The sequence below is a fragment of the Microtus oregoni genome, unplaced genomic scaffold, assembly GCF_018167655.1.
Source record: "Microtus oregoni isolate MIOR12 unplaced genomic scaffold, Mior012 000003F_ref0000135, whole genome shotgun sequence".
NCBI lineage: Eukaryota > Metazoa > Chordata > Mammalia > Rodentia > Cricetidae > Microtus > Microtus oregoni.
Window position 1 is genome coordinate 16,668,836 of NW_024543062.1, and position 23,025 is coordinate 16,691,860.

Here is a 23,025-nt window from a genome sequence, read left to right on the forward strand (position 1 = left end):
GGAGCAGGGGCCCAGAGGAGGAACCAGCCTCCTTGGATGGCCTAGGCTGTTTCTCAAGGCTCCTGGCCTCAATGCTGGGCACAGGGTCATTACAGGTCAAGCTCACACCTTCCCTGGGAAGCTTCTGGTTATCATTTGCTGAAAGAACAGAAAATGTATATGAACATAAACCCCAGGAGGTGACCTGAGAGAGGAGAAAAGAGGCTGCTCCAGCCTTCAGAATTGCACCCTTCACTTTTAATCTGCTTGTTTAACTCTGTTTAACGTGCACACTGCTAAACTGTTTAAATGAGATGCCAAAATGATAGCAATCTGGAAGGAGGGGAGAAGTTGTAGGGATTTTATGTAATATTTTCGGTAACTTTTCTTATGCAAGAACAAAACACGCAGAATGGTAGATACTTCCATAGCAACAGCTCGGCCGCCGGTTTCCTAGAGACTGCTCTAGGAAGGATGGAGGGTGGGACAGCCAGGCCAGTCCTGGATCTACAACCCCATGTGGGGGTTTTCCAGAAGCGGGTCACTTCTAATTGCTGATAATTGTTCTGGGGCTGAAACGGGTGCTCAGCAAGTGCTGTACCAATGCTTCTAGCCCCAGTGCTTCCAGCCCCAATGCTTCTTTGAATAGAGTTGAAAGTGGCCTCAATTAACCTTAAAGGAATGAGATCCCACTAGCATGGATTTAAGCCCCTATGATTTCCAGCCATCTTCCTCTAGCCACTTCTATCTCTAACACAATGTCCAAATACGGGTTTTTGTTGTTGTTCTTTTGTTTTGTTTTTTTGGTTTTTGGTTTTTCGAGACAGGGTTTCTCTGTAGCTTTGGAGCCTGTCCTGGAACTAGCTCTTGTAGACCAGACTGCTCTCAAACTCAGAGATCCTCCTGTCTCTGTCTCCCAAGTGGTGGGATTAAAGGCATGCGCCACCACCACCCAGGCCAAATACATTCTTATTTGTGACCGACAGTCATTTCTAAGGGTGCCCCACACAGACTTAGTTTGGGGATCGCTTTGCATGTGCTCTATGTGCGGTGGACAAAGGGGAGCTTAAACAATGTTGTCTACGTGGAAACCACAACCAAGGCTCTCTCAGGGTTTACCCCAAACAATAGGGAGAATGAAAATATTACTGAAGCTCTTTGACAGCCAAAGAGGAGATTTTTGTTTTGCTTTGCTTTTCTAGAAGAGTCATGGAAAGGTCCAGCATAGGCTTCTTCTAACAGTTTTCAAAAGATTGACAAACCTATTTTAAAAAGTAGAAAAACAACATCCAGAAATCCTATTTAATCTCACCTGATTTCATGCACTTTAAAATTTTTACCTTTTTTCTCTCCCCCTTCTCTTCCCTTGAGTTCTCTTCTCTCTCCCTCTCCCCCTCATTCTCCCTCTCTTTCTACACACACACACACACACACACACACACACACACGCACAGACACAAAGGAAGCCCCCCCCCTCGCTGTGTGTGTGTGTGTGTGTGTGTGTGTGTGTGTGTGTGTAGGGGGGAGAGCAAGAGAGAGAGAGTTTTTTAAGCTTTGGGGCCATTTGTAAGGCAATAGCAAACACCAAGATACTTCACTCTTAGGATTCCACAATACATTCCTGGAAACCAGAAACCCCAATCCCTAAGACAAGACAATCTCTAAGATACTCAACAATATTAACAACCATAATACAGAACCAAGCATGGTTGCTCATGCTTATAAATCCAGCACTTGTGAAGCAGAGGCAGGAGAATTGCTGGAAGATTAAGGTTAGCCTAGGTTACACAGTTCCAAAGGAACTTGAGTGAAACCTTGTCTCAAAAAAAATCAGTGTGTGTATGTATGTGTGTGTGTGTGGAGAGAGAGAGAGAGAGAGAGAGAGAGAGAGAGAGAGAGAGAAAGAGAGAGAGAGAGATCCAGTTCTCCAGTCCCAGGCTGTAATGAGATGAGATGGGAACTAAATGGTCAATGGCTGTGAGTCTCTCTAAAAATGGAGCTAGAGCTGGGCTGTACTCAAGAATATCCGTGCAGCAAATGCACTATTTCAGGGCTAACTCTGTGATTTCCTCCTCAGTACAGACACACTTGCTCCCAGAATCACGGGCGACAATTCTTTTTTTTTTTTTTTTTTTTTGATTTTTCGAGACAGGGTTTCTCCGTAGCTTTTGGTTGACAATTCTTGACAATCTTTTCCTTTCAGACATGCCAGACATCACATACACACACACACACACACACACACACACACCTTCCCTTTGGTTCATTTTCCAGGGCATTCGTGGTATTGAAGGATTCTGACCAGTTTTCCTTGGAGAATAAACCCTACTGAGAAGTTACATGATTAGGGTCAATGAGACACTTTTTGAAAGAACACAACCTAGTGGCACAGCCTAGAACTCACCTGGAAAATGCAACTGAGAAACCGTCTTTATCAGGTCGATTTGTAGGTGTGACTGCAGGAGATTGTCTTGACTGTTAATTGATACAGAAGGGTCCAGCCATTGTGGGTGGCACCATCCCTAGGCAACTGAGCTGAATAAAAACGCTAGCTGAGCACGAACCTGCGAGTGAGCCAGCACGTAACATCCTCCATGGTTCCTGCCTTCAGATTCCGGCTTGAGTGCCTGTCTTGAGTTTGCCCAATGATGGATTGTGAGCAGGAAGTATAAACTAAAAAGCATTCACCCCCAAGTTGGCTTTGGTCAGAAGGTATTAGCACAGCAACAGAATAAAAGTAGAACAGAAGCCATGGGAAGGAAAAACAAACCAACAAGAATTCTACCTATGATGGTAAGAGGCAAATGACAAGGGGACAAAGGGAACAGGGAACGTTGAGACTTCTGGGATCTTAAAGCTAGAATCTCCATTTCCATATGGGTAGACTCAGGCCCATGAAGGTTCAAAACTCCCTAAAACTGAATGAGCTCAGCTGCCCAGGCTTCACAGTGGTTCAATTTGGGTGGCATTAAGTAAGGGTCATATGAGCGGAGCCTCAAACACCAGTTGCTGGAAATATCACCTCCACATTTATCTACTGCTTATCATTTCAAAGCCACCATCAGAGGCCACAAGGCTTTCCTTTCTGAGGTACCCACAGCGACACTAGGTATCTTGGTTTACCTCTTCCTCTCCCTTCTGTGGAAGGAGCCATGTCCCCATTGCTGGAAGCACCCATGTTATCCCAACAGCAGCAGCCTATGGGCCAGGAAGCAACCTAATCTTAACAGAGACACCAATGCCCCTTTCTTTAATCACTGTCCCTCCAGACACAAGGCTGGAGGGGAAAGGAGTGTCCCTAGATAGGCAGGAATGGAGTACAGTTGAAGGTAACACACAAGCTAGCTCACATGGGTGAACGGGAAATAGTGCCAACAGCAGCAGTGTGATCAGCTAGTCGAGGAGGGTGACCCACCCATATGGGTGCAGGTGCACACTGTTCTGTGGAATTCTCAGGCCTCACTATGCACATGGGTTCTGAGCCAACAACTGTGGGTTGGGGGTCCAGCGTGTTTGCACAAGCCCTCTAGGGGGTGCTGTTACCACTTTCAAATCCCCTGTCTAAGCTGTTACTGGTGGGAGCTGAAGGCTCATGGTAGTATCAAGGGCATGGGCATAGTTTGGAGGAGCTTCTCACGTCGACCACATGTCTCCTCTATGATGTGACGATGCCAGCTTTCTCTTGTAGTTGTTTCTGTGTCTGTTTGTCCTGCACAACAGCTGCTGGAAATTGCATTCATCTCTATTCTACTGCCCTGTCCTGACATTTTGGGTGCAAGGGAGCTCTGAAGTCCTCTTGCTGCAGAGATAGAAACTTTCATTCCCTTCCTTTCTGAGTCCCCAAAGGTCTCAAGATCCCTCCAGAGGTGAGGCTGCCTGATATGGTTCCAATAACACTTCTCCCTGCCAAGTTTTATTTGGCTCACTTTACTGCCAGTTTAGGAAAACTTCATATGAATAAGAATAAGCCTAAATAACTTGCCCAAATTAAAATTTAAAGATGCTTAGGCTGGAGAGACGGTTCAGTGGTTAGAGCACTGACTGCTCTTATAGATATCCCAGGTTTGGTTTTTAGCATCCTTATGGTGGGTCACAATCATGTGTAACTCCAGTTCCACGGGATATGGCTCCCTCTTCTGGTCTCTAAGGACATTGCACACACAAAGTGCACAGAATACATGTAGGCAAACACTCACACAAATAAACCCTTTTAACTAAAGATGCTAAATAGAAAACTAAATCAATGTTTTTATTTGAGCAAACGAAGAGTCATGAACCAGACAGGAACTGTTTGGGGCCATCTACAGGGATAGTACGGGTGGGAGAAGCTTTCAGAAGACAGGCCAGGAAGGAAGACAAAGACCACATTGTTTGCTACAGATACAGAGTTGGTCTGATTTTGTCTAAGTAAAAGTCCCTCCCATCTCCCAGTCTCGAGAAGAACCATGATATAGCAAGAACTACAGCAGGTGAAAGTATCATTTATTGTATCAAAATAGCATATCCACTATGAGGTGAGCCATTAAAGAGTTAAACTCCAATAGCAGGCTTGCTGCTGGAAGGGCACGGAAAGAAATACTCTCCTGAATTCTTCAGAGACATAAAACCATGTACTTAGCAAGGAGGAGCCAGGGGGGCGTCCCTCCCCCAGCACCTCTCATCCAACAACCCCACTGAACCAAACGTGTGCTCCCACGATCCTGTTTTAACTCAGTCACCACGTGTGACTCATCTCCCCACTCCACACTTTGGGATGACATAACTTAGTTTGTCATCTGGACTGCATCTTTAAGTCTTGCATCTCAGAAACCCTGACAGAGATCCATCGATGGTGAGGTCACATGCCCAACCTCGTTCCAGGAAGTGTTCATTAACGGATACTGAAGGGACCCGAGAGAAGCACAGTCCCCTTCCTGCTGATGTGATATCAAGGACAGGTTCCGTCTGAATGATCCAGATTATCACTTGTTTGCAGAAGCAGAGATGGGAAGATGGACTCACTATCAAGGTTTAAACTAACAAGATCAAAACCCTGCTCTCTGGTAAACAGGAAAATTGGCCTTGAGTTCAATGGCTCATGGCCACATTATCTTCAGCCAACATGTGCAAAACAGAACCCTGGCCTTGCCAAGAAGGGATGCTCTGTCCTTATCGGGGAGCTTTTTAAAGATGGAGAGGGCACGCTGATGAGTCTCTATGACACGCATGGGCTCTGAAGTCTGAGAAGCAATGGTGTACCACTCTCACAGTGGCGGTCATGAACCTGCTGAGCTGTTCTTTCTGCTCAGTGGAGGAGGCCGTCTCGTGCGCTGTGACGTACCTAACACGCTGTGACGTACCTAACACGCTGTGACGTACCTAACACGCTGTGACGTACCTAACACCCTCCCTAGTTTCCATTCACCAGTAGCAATTTTTCCCACTCTCAAGTCAATAACTAAAAAATCCCCCTGAATGTATCTCTGGGGAAGCGGGTGGAACCAGTCCTTGGTTGATCTCAATGAAAGCAAGGGCAATTGTCTCCCCAATAGAAGTTGATCCTGCATTAGAGATAGGGGCCCCCAAGTCAGATGCTCCTAATTTTACTCACAGCTCTCTATCCGAAGGCCCAATGTGTCAGGGGACCTCAAAAACAAAATATGTGTAATAAAAAATAATAGCAATATAAAAACAGATAATATTTATTAAAAGTATAATAGGTGCCAACTGTAATAAAATTCTATCTGGTTGAAGTCTCATGATACCACTGTACACTACGATTTATCCACACGAAGAAGTCAAGGCTCAGAGGGGCTTAGGAACCTGTCGTGGTCACACAGCTGGGGAACTGTGGTGCTGACTTTGAAGCTCATTACCTATGCCTGACCCTCACGCCTCTGCCCCAGGCTGTAGCCAGAGTGCACACCCGTGGCTAGCTCCTGCCCCACCCATGAGTCCTCCTCGTTCTAGCACCTTCATTTTGTTTCTTTCCCAGATGACCCCATCTCCACAGGCCCTTAACATGCTTTGGTGAGATCCATTCGCCTCTTTCAGCTTTAAGAATAGCCCACTTGCCTTTGCCGGCCATTGTAAGTAGATTAGAGATGGCTGTGTGGCCCAAACAAAGTCAAGGCAACTCAATTACAGGCCATTTACTGGACTCATTATAAGAGAGACATCTACTTTAGACTCTATGCAGGGCAAGAGGCAGGAGCCACTGGGGCTCCCTGAGCAGAAAATGAGGGCGGTAAGGATAATTTGTGCCAAAGGGATGTCATTTAAGCCAGAGGCTCTGAATCCAAATTCCCCCACCAGTTCCATTGCAGGGGACAAAGAAAGCTCTTTTTAGTTCAAGTCAGTTTGAGTTGTAACTGAACTGAATGTGACAGACACATGCCTTCCCTCTCCGTGGCTCTGTATTATCGTCTGCAGGATTGGCTGCTGAGAAGACTGGCTTTTTTTTCCCAAGCGCCTTGGAGATACAACTGTTAGGAGCCCACAAGGACCACCCGAGCCACAGCATCCAAGAGGAGCTAGAGTTTTGTTTGACTCTTGGGATCCACAGGTTCTATCCGGGCTGTGTTGGGCAAGATTGGCAGAAAAGAACTCACATTCCTTTGTCGATAGCAAGTTCTATTTTCAAAGTCCCCTCTGGGAAACTCAAGAGAAGCCTACACTGTGATTGTCATGTCATGGCAATGTGGCAGTGGGGGCAGAGACTTTAGGGAAGGTAAGATGTGGTGCCTGCCTTCTGCACATTGCTACCATGTTTCTGTCTGAGGGGGAGCATCCTGGCCTCCCAGATCCGTGTCCTCCAGGGAGAGGACCGAGGAAGAAAGTCCTAGCTCATATAAGATAGATGTAGAGACCATGAATCGCACTGGAGGGAGAGGGGAAGATAAGGATCCCAGCTCTGGGGGAAGGGAGGTGGATGAGACCTGGACAGCTGAGAGCTGCAGCCACTTCCCTTGTCCTGCTGCTGTATGGTTTCCTTCTGTCTACCTCCATGTCCCCAATGTCCCCATACAAAGCCTCTGCCTTTCCAGAAAGGGTTCCTCTCAAAGTGGATGGCAGCCCATTTGTCCAGAGGGAACTCCAAGACACACACGCCCAATGCCTCTAAGAACACTGGGAACACAGACTGCAATGGCAGCCTGAATCTAGAAGCAATCATAAAGAGGTGACACCATCAGAAAACTCTCTAAATGGTCTTTTCATCCCTGGCTAAGAGTTGGACTTGGCTAATATCTCTTAGGAGAACAAGACACATCGCTCAGGAGCCCCAGAGAACTGACATCGGACCACAGACTAACTGGGCAGTTACACCTGAAAATATCCACAATACTTCACTGGGCACGGTGGAACACATTGGTCATTCCAGCACTCCCAAGGCTACAGCTGAGGACTGTAAATTTGACACCAGCCCATGCTACAAGACGTGTGCAAGGCCAGCCCGGCAACATAGTAAGAGCCAGTGTCCATAAACAGAAACGGGCTTTGGGAAGTCACTCTAGTTGGGAAAGTGCTGAACATGCAAGCATGAAGCCCTGAGTTCAAGCCCCGCACTCACATAAAACACCAGGCATTGCTGGTACATGATGGAATCCCAGCATTGAGCAGCCAAGGATGGGTGGATTCCTGGAACTCATTGGTGGGTCAGCCTCACTTACAGGGTGAGCTTCAGGAGAGTGAGAAACCCTGCTTCAAAATAAATAAATACCCAAACCAAACCAAAACACCCCCAAACCAAAAACTAAACAGGTGGATGGAACACCCCAAAAGTGACATCTGAAGTTGTTCCCTGGTCTCCACACCCACGCACATACAGGTATGCATCTCATACACAAGAACACAATACACATATACATACAATAGACCTAAGTCACCCCCACACAATGTGCACACACTCACAATACAAACATACACATACACAGCTCTATGATACACACATACACACACATGCACACTTCAAATTGCATGTATACTAACACACATACACGTGTGCATACACATACATACGCACAATACATGCATACTAATATATACATAGAAACATATTGTAAGGGGCCGCTTGTTTGTTCCTGGCTGTTCAGCCCCAAAATAACCACCTAGAAACTGTATTAATTATATCACTGCTTGGCCCATTAGCTCTAGCTTCTTATTGGCTAACTCTTACATCTTAATTTACCCCATTTCTATTAATCTGTATATCACAACAAGGCTGTGGCTTACCGGGTAAAGTTCCAGTGTTTGTCTCTGGTGGGGCTACATAGCTTCTCCTGGCTCTGCTTTCTTTCTCCTAGCATTCAGTTTAGTTACCCTCCTAGCTCTATTCTGTTAAGCCACTGGCTGAAACAACTTCTTTATTCATTAACCAATAAAAGCAACACACAGATAGAAGGACCTCCCAAGTCATAAACATACATATATATGCACATAACACCCATGCATACTAACTACACACTTACACATATAAGCACACACATATATATATACACACAATATATATACTCTAATGCCACATACAAATATGCAGACACAGACATATACATGCAATGCACACATGTACATACATACACGCTAACATATACACATACACATATGTGCACACTTACATGCATATACACATGCATACATGCACAGTAACACACATACAAACACACTGCATACACATCCATGCTTATATATACACACCACAACAAAGGAACAAAAGACAGAAAGGACTAAGCCTCCCTGCTGCAATTACAGCTTGATCCTTCTAGCACCTCTGCACTTTGAGAATTTTCCAGAAAGACACAAGATGCCACAGGCCCATTCCTTATGGGTTAAACTGTGCACCACAGTCAAAGGCATAATTTGGGGAACTTGAGAGCCAAGATGACTTTTAAGTGGGTTAAAGAATGTGGAACAAAGGCGGCGGGTGGTGGGTCGGAAGGGCTCTCTGGCTCCTCTCTGTTCCGAGCTGGAGTCAATTTGCTGCTCAAATGTTTCCCACAACAGCAAATAGCTCTGAAAGTCTGAACCAAGGCTGGGCTGCCTGGCAACCCAGATGTGTTTGGGGGGAGCTGGGGAGGAGACAGGGGCTGGAGCAGGAAACTATTTCTTTACTTCTTCCCAAGCAGAAAGAAAACGGTTCCTTTGTCTGTTCCGGGAGGACACGTTTAAAATGACAAGTCAAAGAAAATGAAAACAAGCCCTCGCCTTCGCAGGCATGCGGTGGGGAGAATAACAGACATCGGACAGGGTGCAGAAAAACGAATTTCTGCAATTTTCTGATTTTCTTCCAAAGGTACTGTCGATGCAAACTTGATTGTGTCTTAGGGTCTCCTCTGGTAATGGGGAGTCTGAGAACAGACCAGCCCTCCCTTGACCTCATAGCTTTATGGCCAGTTGGGAAGGTAGGGGCAGAAATGGCCAGGGTGGTCCAGGTATCTGGAAAATGCTTTGGGGAGGAGGAGCTGTGGGGTTCTTTTTGTTTTTTTGGGTTTTTTTTTTAATGTTTTTGTTGTTTTCTTTCTTTCTTTTACAAATCTTCAAACATGAAAGAGATCAGAAGAGAAAAGATGTCTCTGTGAAATTGAATTATAACAGCATCAGGCAGTCTAGGCTCAACAATTAAGAGGAGTGAACGTGAGGGTGCAGGACTGGATGGGGGTGGGGAAGGGAGAGACCTACTTCAAACTCTGGTGCTTCCTGATAGGGGACATGGCAGCACTCAAAGAGCCAAAGGCTTGGAAGTGGCCTTTCTGTGGTGGAGTCTATGCAGCTCCCATCCCAGAACACATGCCCACATGGGGCCTCACAATGAGACCCGTCTGGGAACAGAGCCTCTGTGAGGTGCCACCAGTGAGCGGGCCCTGGTACTCAATGACAATGTCCTCACAGGGTGAAGGAAGCGGGCGCTGAGATGTAAAAGTCACTGAGCAGCAACGAGAAGGAAGGTGTGACAGGCAGAAGCTGCAGTGAGCACCACAACCACAAGCTGAGGGACGAGGGCCACACCGCCAGGAGCCATCAGGAGCGAGAAGGGACAGGAAGGAATTTTCCCTAGATGCTTTGCAGGCACCTTGACTTCTGACTTCTGGCTTTCAAACCTGTGAGGGAAAGAAGCTTTGCTGCTTTAAGTGACAAAGTTTAGAACTAGTTGTCATGACAGATGCAAAAATCTCATTGCTACTTTGTGTGTATGGGGGGCGGGCGAGGATACATGCAGGTATGAAAATGTGTCTGTGGAGCCCAAAGGCAGACATCAGGGCCTCCCTCCAGCACTCTCCAGCTTGTTTTCTGGGACAGGGTATCTCACTGGACCTGGGCTCATTGATTCAGCTAGACTGACGGGTTGTGGGGAGAGGCAAGGACCCTCTGACCTGCCTCTACCATGCCAGGATTACAGGCACCACACCACCCAGCTCTTACCACGGGCTCTAGGATCCAAGCTCAGGTCCCCACGCTTGTACAGAGAGCACTTCACTAACTGAGCCATCTCTCCAGCCCCTAATTATTACTTCTTGGAGGCAAAAAGAGCACCTACAGGCATTTGTGTCTGTCACGTGACAGCTGTAATAGGACTGGGCTACCTAGAGTGACAGTTGGTTTTAGCTGTCAACATAACCTAGGGTCACCGGGGAAGAGGATCCTTTTTAAAATAATATTTTGTTTTAAATTACGTTAATGCATGTGGTTCTACATGTAGGTATGTGCACATAAGTATAGGTTCCTGAAGAGGCCTGGGGAAGATGTCAGATGATCCCCTGGAGCTGGAGTCATGGATAGGTGTGGGCCACCACGTGGCTGCTGGGAACCATATGGCTGCTGGGAACCACACTTGGGTCTTCTGCAAGAGCAGCAATTGTTCTTAACCACTGAGACACCTCTCTGGCCCCAAGTAAGAGATTCTTAATGAAGAATTATCTAGATTAGACTAGACTATCTAGACTGTCTTGTGGGCATGTCTGTGGAAGATTGTCTAAATGACATAGGAAGACTTTGTCCATTGTGGGCGGCATCATTCCCTAGGCAGAGTGTCTTGAACAGCATAATAAAAGAGAGAGCTAGCTGGGAGCAAGTAACGGATTTGTTTATCTCGCATGCTCTTGACTGTGAATGTGATGTGATTTAATTGCTTGGCTTTCCCCAAATGATGGACTGTAAACTTGAACTATCAACCAAAAACCAAATAAGCCTTTTCCTTCTCTAACCTCCTCACCAGGATATTGTATCACAGCAACAGAAATGAAACTATAACACTCTTCAGATGGAGGCACTTATGAATACCCCTTTCTGGCTTCTCTTTAAAGCCACAAAGCCTGGCAGTAAACTTTTTGTTTATTACCAGTTGCTGGGGCTGTCGGGTGGCCATCCCTTCAGAAGCAACACTGGAGCATGCAGGGCCTGTGTCTCCTGTTTCTTTTAGCTCCCTAGGCGTGGCATACACCCTAAAGGTTGGTCGCCATGAGCAGGTAGGCAGTTGGATTTAGAACTGTGAAGCATGCTTAATAAACTTTGCAAGCCTCATGACTATCTAATTCAGGATATTTTTTATCAGTCCCAGAAGCTGACATCACTCCCTTTTCATCACCTGCCCTGGCCACTGATTACGCCTCTGTTTTGCCTGTTCAAGACATTTTATACAAATGAAATCACAGTCACTAGAGTCATAAGTATGTGACTTCTTTCAGCACTGTATGTTCGAGGTTCACCTACATGGCAGCATATCTCATAATTTAATTCTTTATCAGTACTTCATTTTCTTCCACTACATAGGTACCTCACATTTGCTAATTCACCTAGCAGCTGATGAGTGGTTTCCATGTCTGGCTATAACAATAATATTTCTGTACATGTTTGTGTCCTCTGTGCCATTGTATGGCATGCTACCCTTTGACCTCTGGTGGGAGTCCATGACTCTGGCCCTTTGTGCTGGTTGGTTACAAGCTGACTTTATTGGATTAACCTTCCTAGTCCCTGTAAAGGAGGTGGGAGCCAGCCTCAGTGGCATTTGTCAGGCTTCTCAAAAACAATCCACCTCCTCCACTTGGGAACCAATGCTCTCTTAGCCCTCTTGTAGATGAAGTCCCATGGTACATCTCTTTAGCTGCTTTCCTGCATTCATCCTTTTTAGTCATTGACTGGAACATGCTAAGAACACGTCACAGTAGGGATTGGTTTTTATTTATTTATTGAAATGTGTTGAGATTATACCAAGGCTATGTTGACTCGGTTGGGGAACCAGGGGTCACTGATTATGGTGACTCTGCCTCACTCAGCAGTCACAGGGATCACAGATAATGATTCAGTTTGTATACAAGAGTGAGGGGAGAAAGGGGCATCGCCTCTGTGCCCATCTTAGGCTACTACTACATTCCTCACCCATTTTACGGTCCCATCTCTGGAAGACAAGGCTATGAAGGGCTGGATGCTGGCTTTAGAACAGCTTTTCTTTGTCCCCTCCATTGTCAGGATTAGCTCCACACTTTGCCACCATATACATATAAAAAGAATTTAAATGGAGTTACCCTCCAGAACTTGACTGTAGGACCCTATTGCTGAAGACACTATATACTTGAGTCATAGAACATGAAGAAATCAAGCAGGTATTCACATGGAAGCTTCATTCCTACTAGAAAGCTTTCATGGTGCTAGAAGGTTCCAGGCACACTATTGGTGGAGAAATGTAATCATCAATCTTACCTAGCTGTAAATTTTACAAAGTACAATAATGACCAGCCCGGCAATACATGTCCACTGGCTCAACAGTGGCACAAACATCAGGTGTATAACCAACCACTTTCTGATTGGATTTGAGGCCCATCCCACAAGATGGAACCTATACCTGGCATCATTATTGGGACCAAGAACCTGTGTCTAGACAGGCTGTAGGCACTAGGAAGAACCTACTGCTAGTACTCTGCTAAATGGACAGACCTAACAACTCACCCTTATATCCTTAGATTAATATAACTCTCAGCCCTCATCAGAGACGCATCTCTCGAGAGCAGATAGTGATTAATACAGAGACCCGTAACTCTTCAATGTGCAGAGAGTAAGAGACCGGGGAGTGCTCTGACATAAATGGGACATACGTATCACATCCTCTTTCTGCAAGACTCTGGGATCACTGAGGAAGAAGAGGTGGAAGGATGGCAAGAGCCAATAAATGATGACAAAGAGTGCTTCCAGAGCACGGCAGGGAAGTGTGGTGGGTAGGGATGGATTGAAATTCTCAAAGAATTAGTAACAAAATAATCCTCTTGGGGTGGGGCTGAAGAGATGAGTCACCAGTTAAGAGCACTTGCTGCTTTCCCAGAGGATCCAGGTTGGGTTCCCAGCACCCACATGGTGGTTACAATCTGTTAACTCCAGTTCCTGACATCGGATGCCCTCCTCTGATCTCCATGGTCTTGAGACAAGCATCTTGTGTGCACACATACATGCAGGCAAAACACTCAAACACATAAAAGAGTAAAACAAAGAAATCTGAATTTTATTTATTTTTTTTTATAAAAAGCCAAACCCCTTGGGATTGATATCTTAGGGGATCTACTTCCCCAGCAAGGACAGAGCAAGGTGAATGGCTCCCATGCATCCTAAGGACTACTGGAAGGCCCAGGAAAGGAAGTAGAGATGTTTCTGCTTCTCCTTTGTGGAGGGTTGGTTTGGGCTGAGCTGGCAGCTACCTAAAAGGGGACACTTTTGTTATCCTAGGTCTCAGAGCTTGAACAAAGCTTCCTGAGGGCTGGAGAAACACAGGAGTCCGTGGGAGCAAAGATACATGTGAAACAGCGAGTTTTCCTCTTTAGCTGTCACCTCCGCGTGTTCCAGAGCCTTCTACATTTAACGATCTGTACTCAGTTTGAACGCTTAGTTGCTGACAGGGCTGGGAGCACATGGTCTGTGTATTCATCTGGTCATCGTTAACTGATCCTTCTTCCATCCTGTCTCAGCATCCTCGTCCTGAAGCCTCCATGACTATGCTTGTCCATTATGCTACCTTCCAGCAAGGCCTGCCTTATTTAAAATGCATTCTCGGAACTTTCTCCTCTTCTCCCTGGTCATATTCATAGCATTTACTTCCTTATTGGAGGGGGAGGGGAGAGGCTCCCTTCTCGCAGTAGTGCAGAAAACCCACTCAGGAATGTGGTTACCCTGGTTCCTTCACTGCTATAGAACAATGCTCTGCCAATGGGCTTAGTCAATATGAGTGGAACAAAGATTTACTGAATTAAAAGAAATGCTGTGTGCACAGTGAAAATGGGAGAGTGTTGGGTCTTGTTTGGCTCAAAAAGAAGGTAATTATAAATGTAAAAAAAAAAAAAAAACCCTGGAAACAGAGCAATGTTTTAAAATCCCAGACAGAAATGACAATTTATGGGATGGGAAGAAGGCTTTCAGGGGTAATAGTGTTGGCTATGCAATCATGAGGACCTGAGTTTGAAGCCCCAGCATTTATGTAAAAAGCTGGCATGGTTGGTAGTGCCTGTAGTCCCAGCAGTGGAGCCTAGAAATATCCAAAGACCCTGTCTCAAGGAAGTAAGGTAGACAGTGACAGGAAGACATCCAATATCCAGCACCAGCCTCTGCGAGCATGGGCACACGCATGCGCATGCGTCACAAACAATAGAGACATGAGATAATACATAAATAAATAAACAACTCGGAGAATGCAAGCCTTTCATTTGCTCAAGAGCGGGCTTCACAGAGCTGCTCTTAAGGGGTTAATTGTGGGGGTGGGCGGAGAACCAAGCTCCTCCCTGTGGAATAAGAGCTGGATGATTCGGAGGAGGGTGGCTACCTGAGCCCCCTGAGCATCTTACAGGCACATGGCTATTTCTCCAGCCTGCTGGAGCGCAGAGCTTTCCTGCCTGGCTTGGAGGGCTCACTGCTCATGAAGTTGCTTGTGGGATGCGTTCTCTGAGCAAAGCCTTGCCTCCCTGGCTAAATGCTAAGGTCTTCAAGGGTCTCTGAGATGCTCCCCAGCTTAAGGCATCTAGTGTCTGAACATGCCTGCTCATCTGACAAGTACCAGGTTGAGAAGGCAGGCCTTATCATCATCGTCCAGGCTGTGGTAACCGTGCCCAAATATTGTGGTCACTTCTCAGTCCAGATGTTTAACGGCGAATGTTTGACAGAGTGGGCAGAGCGCGCACAATCCATCAATGATGCAGGATCCCCCTCCAAATCCAGGGCCTGAAGAGGGCACCCTGCACAGGCAAAGGTCTCATATCTCATCTGTCCACAGGGCACATCTCTTAAGGGAAACTGGACATTTCTTCCAAAATTTGCCCAAGGCAACTGGGCATATTCCGCTTTAAAAATTTCCGCAGTTACAAATAAACTTGAAAGGGATAATGTGCCTTGTGACATGAGTTTTTAATCCAAATATCACATGAAACTTAGTTAAAATGGTCAATGTGTGGCCTTGAAAGCAAGGTATGGATTGGCAGATTGAGGGACGAAGTTGGGAGAAGGTACCTGAGAATGACTGAGTGATTTCTGCAGCTGGCCACAGGAGTATCAGAAAAAGAAATGAGCTGCTTTTTGTTTTGTTTTTGAGATGAGGTCTCATTGTGTAGCCCTGGCAGGCCTGGAACTCTCCATGTAGCCCAGGCTAGCCTTGAACTCACAGCGAACCACCTTCCTCTGCCTCTTGCATGCTAGGATTCAAGGCATGTATTGCCATGCCCCGATTTCAAAGAGATACATAGACGAGGTAGAGGTTGGAGACTAATGAGACAGGAAAAGCTGAGATCTGCAATAGGGGAGCACAGAATGGAAAACCATATGATAAGTTGGTCAAATGGGCCAATGGTCAACTCAAAGCCAGATAGCAGAAAATCCCCAGATATCTATACCGTCCATAACTCTCTCCTCACTTTGTGCTATTTTATTTCCCATGTTTCATGTATTTGTGTCATGCATGTATGTGAATGCGTGTTTCAACGTGTGTGTACATATTTTTGCAAATGTGTGAGCACCCGGAGGCCCAAGGTGGATGCTGGGAACCATCCTCCATCTCTTTTACACCTTATTCATGGAGGCAGAGTTTCTCAATCAACCCAGAGGTCACAGATGTGGCTGGTCTCCTAGCCAGCTTGTTCTGTGACTTTCCTATGTCTTCTTCCCAAGGCTGGAATTACTGGTGGGCTGCCTTGGGGACCTGAACTCCAGTCCCCAGTCTAGCATGGCGAGGTGTGGCTCTCTGAACAATAATTCCCCAGTCACTCTTCACCTTTTAATATTTATTATTTATTATGTGTATTTGCCTTTGTGAGTTTATATGTAAACATGCATGCAGGAACCCACAGAGTAGCCACCAGAGCCCCTGGAACGAGAGTTACAAGCATTTGTGAGGTTCTGGAGACTGAAAACCAGTAAGTGCTCTTAACTGCTGAGTTATCGCCCCTTTATTTTTAAATGATTTCCCTTCCCCATTTCAAACAGTAAAATTGGGTCTTTGGAATGAGAGTGGATCACTCCAAGGCAAACCATCAGACAAGACTTTTCTTTCTGGTCACTGGGTTCAGAACTGAGATGTAAGTACGTGGTCTCTGTGTGCACTCTAGACATAAAAACGTGGGTCTCTGTGTGTGTTCTACATATAAGCACGTGGGATTCTGCATGTGCTCTAAACATAAGCACTTGGGTCTCTGTGTGCTCTAGGTCTTCTGTGCTGAGAAACTTGGTGTCAAGTTTAAGGTCAGAGGACATGTAGCATTTGTGTGCAAGCAAGGCTCACCTCCTTGCGCGAGGCCTGTTGTGATTTGTGATTAGAATGCTGTGAGTCAGAGTGGGGACACTAAGACACTCAACTCTGGGGACTTTTTCACTTCTGTGCTCTGAAAGCCCTGCTTTCTAAAAGATGGTCCTTCCTAACAAAGCCAGAGTGATATGTCAATCAGTACAGCTTGGAGGACAAGCATGGGAGCAGAGGGATTCACAGAACAATGTCCCTCCGCTGTTAAAATAGAACTCAAGGGAGTTTCATAATTTTTTTTTTTAAAAATCTGTGGATAATATTCAATCTTTGTTATGTTCGAGACACTGGTATAAACCACCCCATAAATACAGAATTACCACAGACCTATGGAAGCGGGTAATAAAACTGAATTTATCTTTAAGATAAGGAGATTGAGGCTGGGAAGAGAAGCCTTGCAAGTCACCCAGGCTGTGTGTGGCAGGAACAGGACCAGAACAGAGGTTCTAACTTAAGAATGGAAAATCCAGACATCATTCTGCGATAGCCAGAGCAACTCCCCTGCAACCAGGCTTAGATCCAGGCTGCCTAGGGGGTCTCAGAGTCACCCTGTGGAGAGCAGAGGCTGCACTTTCTCAAGGGGAATGCTATTTCACACAAGTGGGGGACAACAAAGGGTGCCGCTGACATGTCATAACTCCCTCCAAGTGTTGCAGTTGCCTGCCCTTCAGCCCCACATCCCCAAGCCAGTACTGCCTGTATTCAATTTACAAGATCCAAGAGCCCCAGGCAAAGCAATGAACTCAGATTTAAACTCAGAACTTGGATCAGTAACTTCCCTGCTCAGCTTGGGGGGTGGGGGTAGGGCGAAGTGGCGGTGAAGCTGGATCTTCATGCTGAATCTCCACCACCCTGGCTCCTCACTGATAAGGTGATGGCACTTGCAGGAAGCCACAGACACATTTCCAGAGAATACTCTGCCCCCCACCAAGCCCCTGCCCCTGAACCCATCCATTTCAAGTCCATGAAAGACATGGATTTTGCAAAGGGAGGGGGTTGTATTTTAAGTTCTTCAATTACACCCAGAGCAACAGAAAATTGGACCCACAGCATCCGTCCACTCATAAATAGCAAGAAAGAGCAGAGGGTGCTGCTCAGCCACTGAATATTCAGTTAACACAAACAGATGGGACCACGGTTGGATCACGGTTTGGTTCCTGAAGATCACAGACACAGGAAAGTGTGTATATTGATAAGACAGAGCACTCAGTAAATAATTATTGGAACATGCGGGATTAAGAAACATATCAGAATCTTAGAATTTGAATTCTTTATGTGACACACGCAAAAAAAGCAAAAGCCTTAAAAATAACCATCCTGGCAGCCAGACTGCAAGAATAAGCCTGCACTAAAGTGTGGAATAGCAGGCTGGCGTTCTGTTTTGAAAACATTTTCCCCCAAAGCAAATCATCTGACATATATATATATATATATATATATATATATATATATATATACATATACACACACTTACACACACACACACACACACACACACACACATATATATATATATATATTTCTAAGAGGAACAAAATGTAGCTACATCAATTATAACCCAAGGTTTTCTGACTGCCAATCAAAAGCCCTTTCTTTTGATTATCTCACTCTTCAGCTTTACTTGAAGACAAACATCAACTGCCTTTCCCTATTGTGAAACTCCTGGACTCCTCTGAAGCGGCTCTGCCTCATGGGGCTTTCCTTAGGCACGTTATAAAACACATGTCCCTGAGCTGAGTTCCAAAACCCTCTTAGTGAGATGCAGCCCATAAGAGCTCCTCTGGATACCCTGTGCCCAGCTCACAGTGGCCATGGAGGCGAGCTTCCCAAGATGGTGCCTGTCTGCTGTTTTGCTAGGCATACCCCTAGAATCACTGAGCTGTCCTAGCTCCCAAAGGGAAACATGAAACCAACAGTACAAGATAGATAAGCCTTGAGACTCTTTTCTTAGATACAGCCTAGGGATCATCAATACCCCTGGGCTGGGCGTGAATGAGCAAGCTCATATCACACCCACATCCGTAGACAAGCAAATGAAGACAAAGACAGGTTAGCCTCCTTCTCCAGTCTGACGAAACCTCAGGGCCAAAGACTGAAATCATCACAACACTGAAATTCTTCAGCTTTGCCATCCTAAGGCCATGGGCTCCCAGGATGGTAGAAAGACAAACGGTCATCTCTCAGCTTTGAGGTTTTTGCATGGCTTTTTGCCCCCAGCATGAAGGTTCCATTTCTCTGAAACACAAGCCCATCACCCTCATTGGTAGTGTTGGGTCACTATGACTGTTGGAACACCCACAATAAAATGGGGGCTTCCACCTTCACACCAGTTCATCAACATTACAGACAGAGAAAGCTAGTCTCTAGGAAGGTACAAAGCCTTTGGATCAATAGAAAATGAGAAAGAGGGACAATCACTGGGTGGTACACCCTAACACAAAATGAAAACTCCCAAGCCCCTTAAAGTGGGTGGTCTCCCCAGTTACGGGGCCCCTTCTTTATCTGAGAAGTCAACGAAACTTGCAAGTCGATGAGCTCATTTTGCACAGGGTTGTTTCCTTGAATTTTAATTCCGTAGCTGGCAGAGAAAAAGGGGCCACCTACAAGGCAGCATCGCCCTCTTTCCCGTTCATCACCCACAACAGACAGAGCCTAGGAACAGTTTCCCAGCACACCGTGGCTTGAAATCACTGGCTTCTGTATTAAGGGGCGGGTCCCCCGGGAGGTGGCAATTGCCCTACCCCATGCGCGGAGTCAGACTTCACTCTGGACTCGGCATGGCAGGGGCCAGCCTGGGCACCTACCTCAGGATGAAATGGTCCACAGTAGAGTTATTGGAGATGGTGACAGAGGCAGTGACTATGTCTCCCTGCTTGACGGGCTGGGAGGGCAGCCAGATGACCACATTGCCATCCAAACGCAGTTCGCTGAGCTGGATGCTGTCCTGGGTGCGGAAAAGGCCAATGCTGCCAATCTTCTGCAGGTGGGACGTCCTGTCCTCCTGCCCATCCTTCCCTGGACGGATGGCGTTGTCCTTTCTGGTGTCACCTCCGGTGCAATCCCCTCGCTCGTCCCCTGGATGCACAGTGTAGTACAATTCCACGAGGTTCCCTTCTGGCTGCTCCGCGGGCCTCCTTTGCCCGGACATAATCATCGGGGGACTGAACCAGCCAGGCGACATCTCCAGCTGGGCTATGCACAGCCCCAGGGCCCCAGCCAGCCGGCAGCTGCCCCGAACTTCCCGGGTATCTCGAAAAGCAAAGACCCTCAGGCAGGGCAGTTTCTCGGCCGCTCTGTGGTCATCCCAGTCTCTGCCCACAATATGGAAGAGCACCTGCACTTTGGGCCGACTCAGGTAGACTTTCTCTTGGAGGATGTAGGCCTTGAGCCTCCAGTCAAAGGGAAACTGATTTGTTGGGCCTAAAAAGTTGGGGTTCAACATCAAGTCCAGGGGTATAACCTTTTCTGCAGAGTATGGCCCATAGCTGGCATTTAATACTGGGGGCTGCCTGGCCTTGTAGGTAAAGAAAGACTCCACCCTGGACTGCAGGCTGGCATTCCGCAGCAGGTCAGGGTTGGCCTCCTTTAGGAAGAAGGAGGTCTCAGTTCTGAGGATGTGGAAGCTCACGGGCAGGTACGGCGGCAATGAAGAGAATCTCTGGATATTATCGATGATCCGGCGACCTTCTGCCACTAAAGGGAGAGAAGAGAAGAAGTACAGTCAGTAAGAGGCTGGTGTATTCTGGTCTTGATGTTCAGGCTGCAATTGAGAACAAAGGAATTAAAGTCCCAAAGTCCAGGAGAACAAAGCCTCAAAGAGACCTTCCGGAAGTAGCCAAGGCTTCCAGATGGTCCATGAATTAAGAATTTTTAAGTTCCAATATGTAAAGTAGACTGAAGTATGTAAAGCTGGGAGTTGGGGAAATGACTTAACAAAAAAGTGCTTGCCATGCAAACTTGAGGGCCTGAGTTCAGATCTCCAGAATTAAAAAGAAGGAGGAGGAGGAGGAGGAGGAGGAGGAGGAGGAGGAAGAGGAAGAGGAAGAAGAAGGTGGTAATGGTGACACGTGTCTGTGGTCCCAGCACTTGGGAGGCAGAGACAGGAGGACCTCTAAGCCTTCCTGGCCAGCTAGTCCAGCCAAATCAGTGACCTTAGGAGTAAGAAAATGACTCCTAGGATAGAATAAAATCCACAAGCAAATCCTAAAAAAGAAAGATTTAGTTTGAGGTAAAGATAGTACCTCAAACCCTGAGGCAAAAATATAGACTTTAATAAATATTGCTGGGATAGTTGGGTAGACACTTGCTTAAAAATATAATGTTAAATAAAAATATTTTTTTCAATTTATTTATTATTTTATGTACATTGATATTTTGCCATTGTGAGCTGCCATGTGGGTGCTGGGAACTGAACCCCAGGTCAGTTCTCTTAATCACTGAGCCACCCCTCCAACGCTCCAGATCCAAATCTTATAAGCAAGATTAAACCTTAGGGCCAGAGAGATGGCTCATTGGGTAAAGTAGTTGCCATGTGAGCCTGGAGATCGAAATTCAAAACCCCAGAACCCATGGAAAGGCCTGCACTGGGGAGGCAGAGATGGAAGGATCCCAGGGCTCTCCAGCAAGCCAGTGTAACTGCACTGGTGAGCCCCAGGTCTGGAGAGAGACTTTGTTTGAAAAATAAGCTGGAAGGCAAGAGAGAAAAACACCTGATGCCAACCTTTGGCCATCACACACCTGCATGGGTACAAACCCTTGTGCATCTGTGCATACATATGAATGCACAGCACAGAGTCTCGCACACATCATACTACAAATTATAATACTAAACTCTGAATGGATCCGTGAAGTAGAGGATAACTGAGGGAGAAGAGAAAGAGAAAAGATAAGGAGACACAAACAGAGGCAGAGGGGAGGGAGAAGAAAATCCATCTGAAGTAGATACTGTAAAATATGAGGCATCTGGGCAAAAGGTAAATAGAAACAGGGGCTAGAGAGATGATTCAACAGCTAAGAGTGCTGGCTGCTCTTTCAGAGGACCCGGGTTCAATTCTGAGCACCCATATGGCCGCCTAAACCTATTTATATCTCTAGTTCTAGGGGAACACAATGCCCTCTTCTGGCCCCCGTTGGTACTGCATACACACAGCACACAGACAAACTTAAAGTATATTAAGAAGTATGTGACAGGTGGATCTCTGAGTTCGAACCCAGCCTTGTCTATGGAGCTAGTTCCAGGACAGGCAGCTAGTTCCAGAGAAACCCTGTCTTGAAAAACCATAAAGAGAGAGAGAGAGAGAGAGAGAGAGAGAGAGAGAGAGAGAGGGAGAGAGGTTCTTTTTACTATGTTACAACTCTTCTAGCCATTGCCAAAGCCAAAATAAAGAAGAGCAAGCATATCCAGCAAAGCAAAAAGAATGTGAGCAAGCCATGTTCGTTTTATATCCCTCATCTCCTATATACAGATCTTGCCTGCTTGTTAGGAAAAACAGCAACAGCAGAAATCCTCCTCCATTATTCAAAAACCAGGAGCAAAAACAGCTGTATTCTCATGGAAGGATTTCAAGTCCTCTGGTAATGTGGGCCGCTTGGGCTTCGTAACTTTAGTCATTAATCACTGAAGGCCAGGTTGTCACCACTGTCTTCCTTTACAGCTGAGGACAGAGTACACATCACCAAATGTGCAAGAGGCTGAATAAGTCAACCATCCCCTGCTTAGGAGGGAGCCCTTAAAGGCCTCCCGGGCCCTTCTGGTCCCCTTCACAATTCAGCTCAGGCAGCAACCAGCACTCCTTGGTACCTGGTAGCCTGCCTACTGCCCTTTAGTCTATTCAGATCCGGACGATGACCGGCCCCACCTGAAAACTGATTTTGCTCAACACACAGCATCTTACAAGATTTCTCTAAACTGAAACACCAGCTTCCCTCTCAACATAGTGAGTTTGCAAATGGCGGGGTTCTGTCTGCAAGTGAACAGAGTAAGTAACGGGCGTCTGCATGCTGGCTGTTGTCTGGTACTCAGCACCTGAATCCTGAGCGAGATGCCTGCTAGACCCTCGGCATGCACTTAATGTTTACAACCCTAGTTTAGAATCATCAGATGGTTAAATCTGTGCCTATTGGGGCTGCTCAGATTCCACACTAAGTCAGCAAAGGACAACACATACGCCTCCCTCTTGTGTTCCTCTATCCATCCCAGATAACTTATCAGCCAGTGAGTAGACTGATAGCCATTTGCTTGTCTGTGATGAGATCCCCATGAGGGCTTTGGCTTCCACTGTTTAGGACACTACTAAGTCTCTGACTGCATGCAG

The 23,025-nt window shown here is 46.4% G+C and overlaps 1 protein-coding gene across 2 annotated transcripts in view; it reads right to left on the bottom strand.

Annotated features, from left to right (window-relative positions):
- Positions 1-23,025, bottom strand: part of Tmem132c (transmembrane protein 132C) — a 310,009-nt gene that overhangs the window by 174,823 nt on the left and 112,161 nt on the right. For both annotated transcript variants that reach the window (XM_041649352.1, XM_041649351.1), the window contains exon 2: positions 19,516-20,404. In XM_041649352.1, the coding sequence (XP_041505286.1) occupies positions 19,516-20,404 (889 nt within the window). The remainder of the gene's footprint in view (positions 1-19,515; positions 20,405-23,025) is intronic.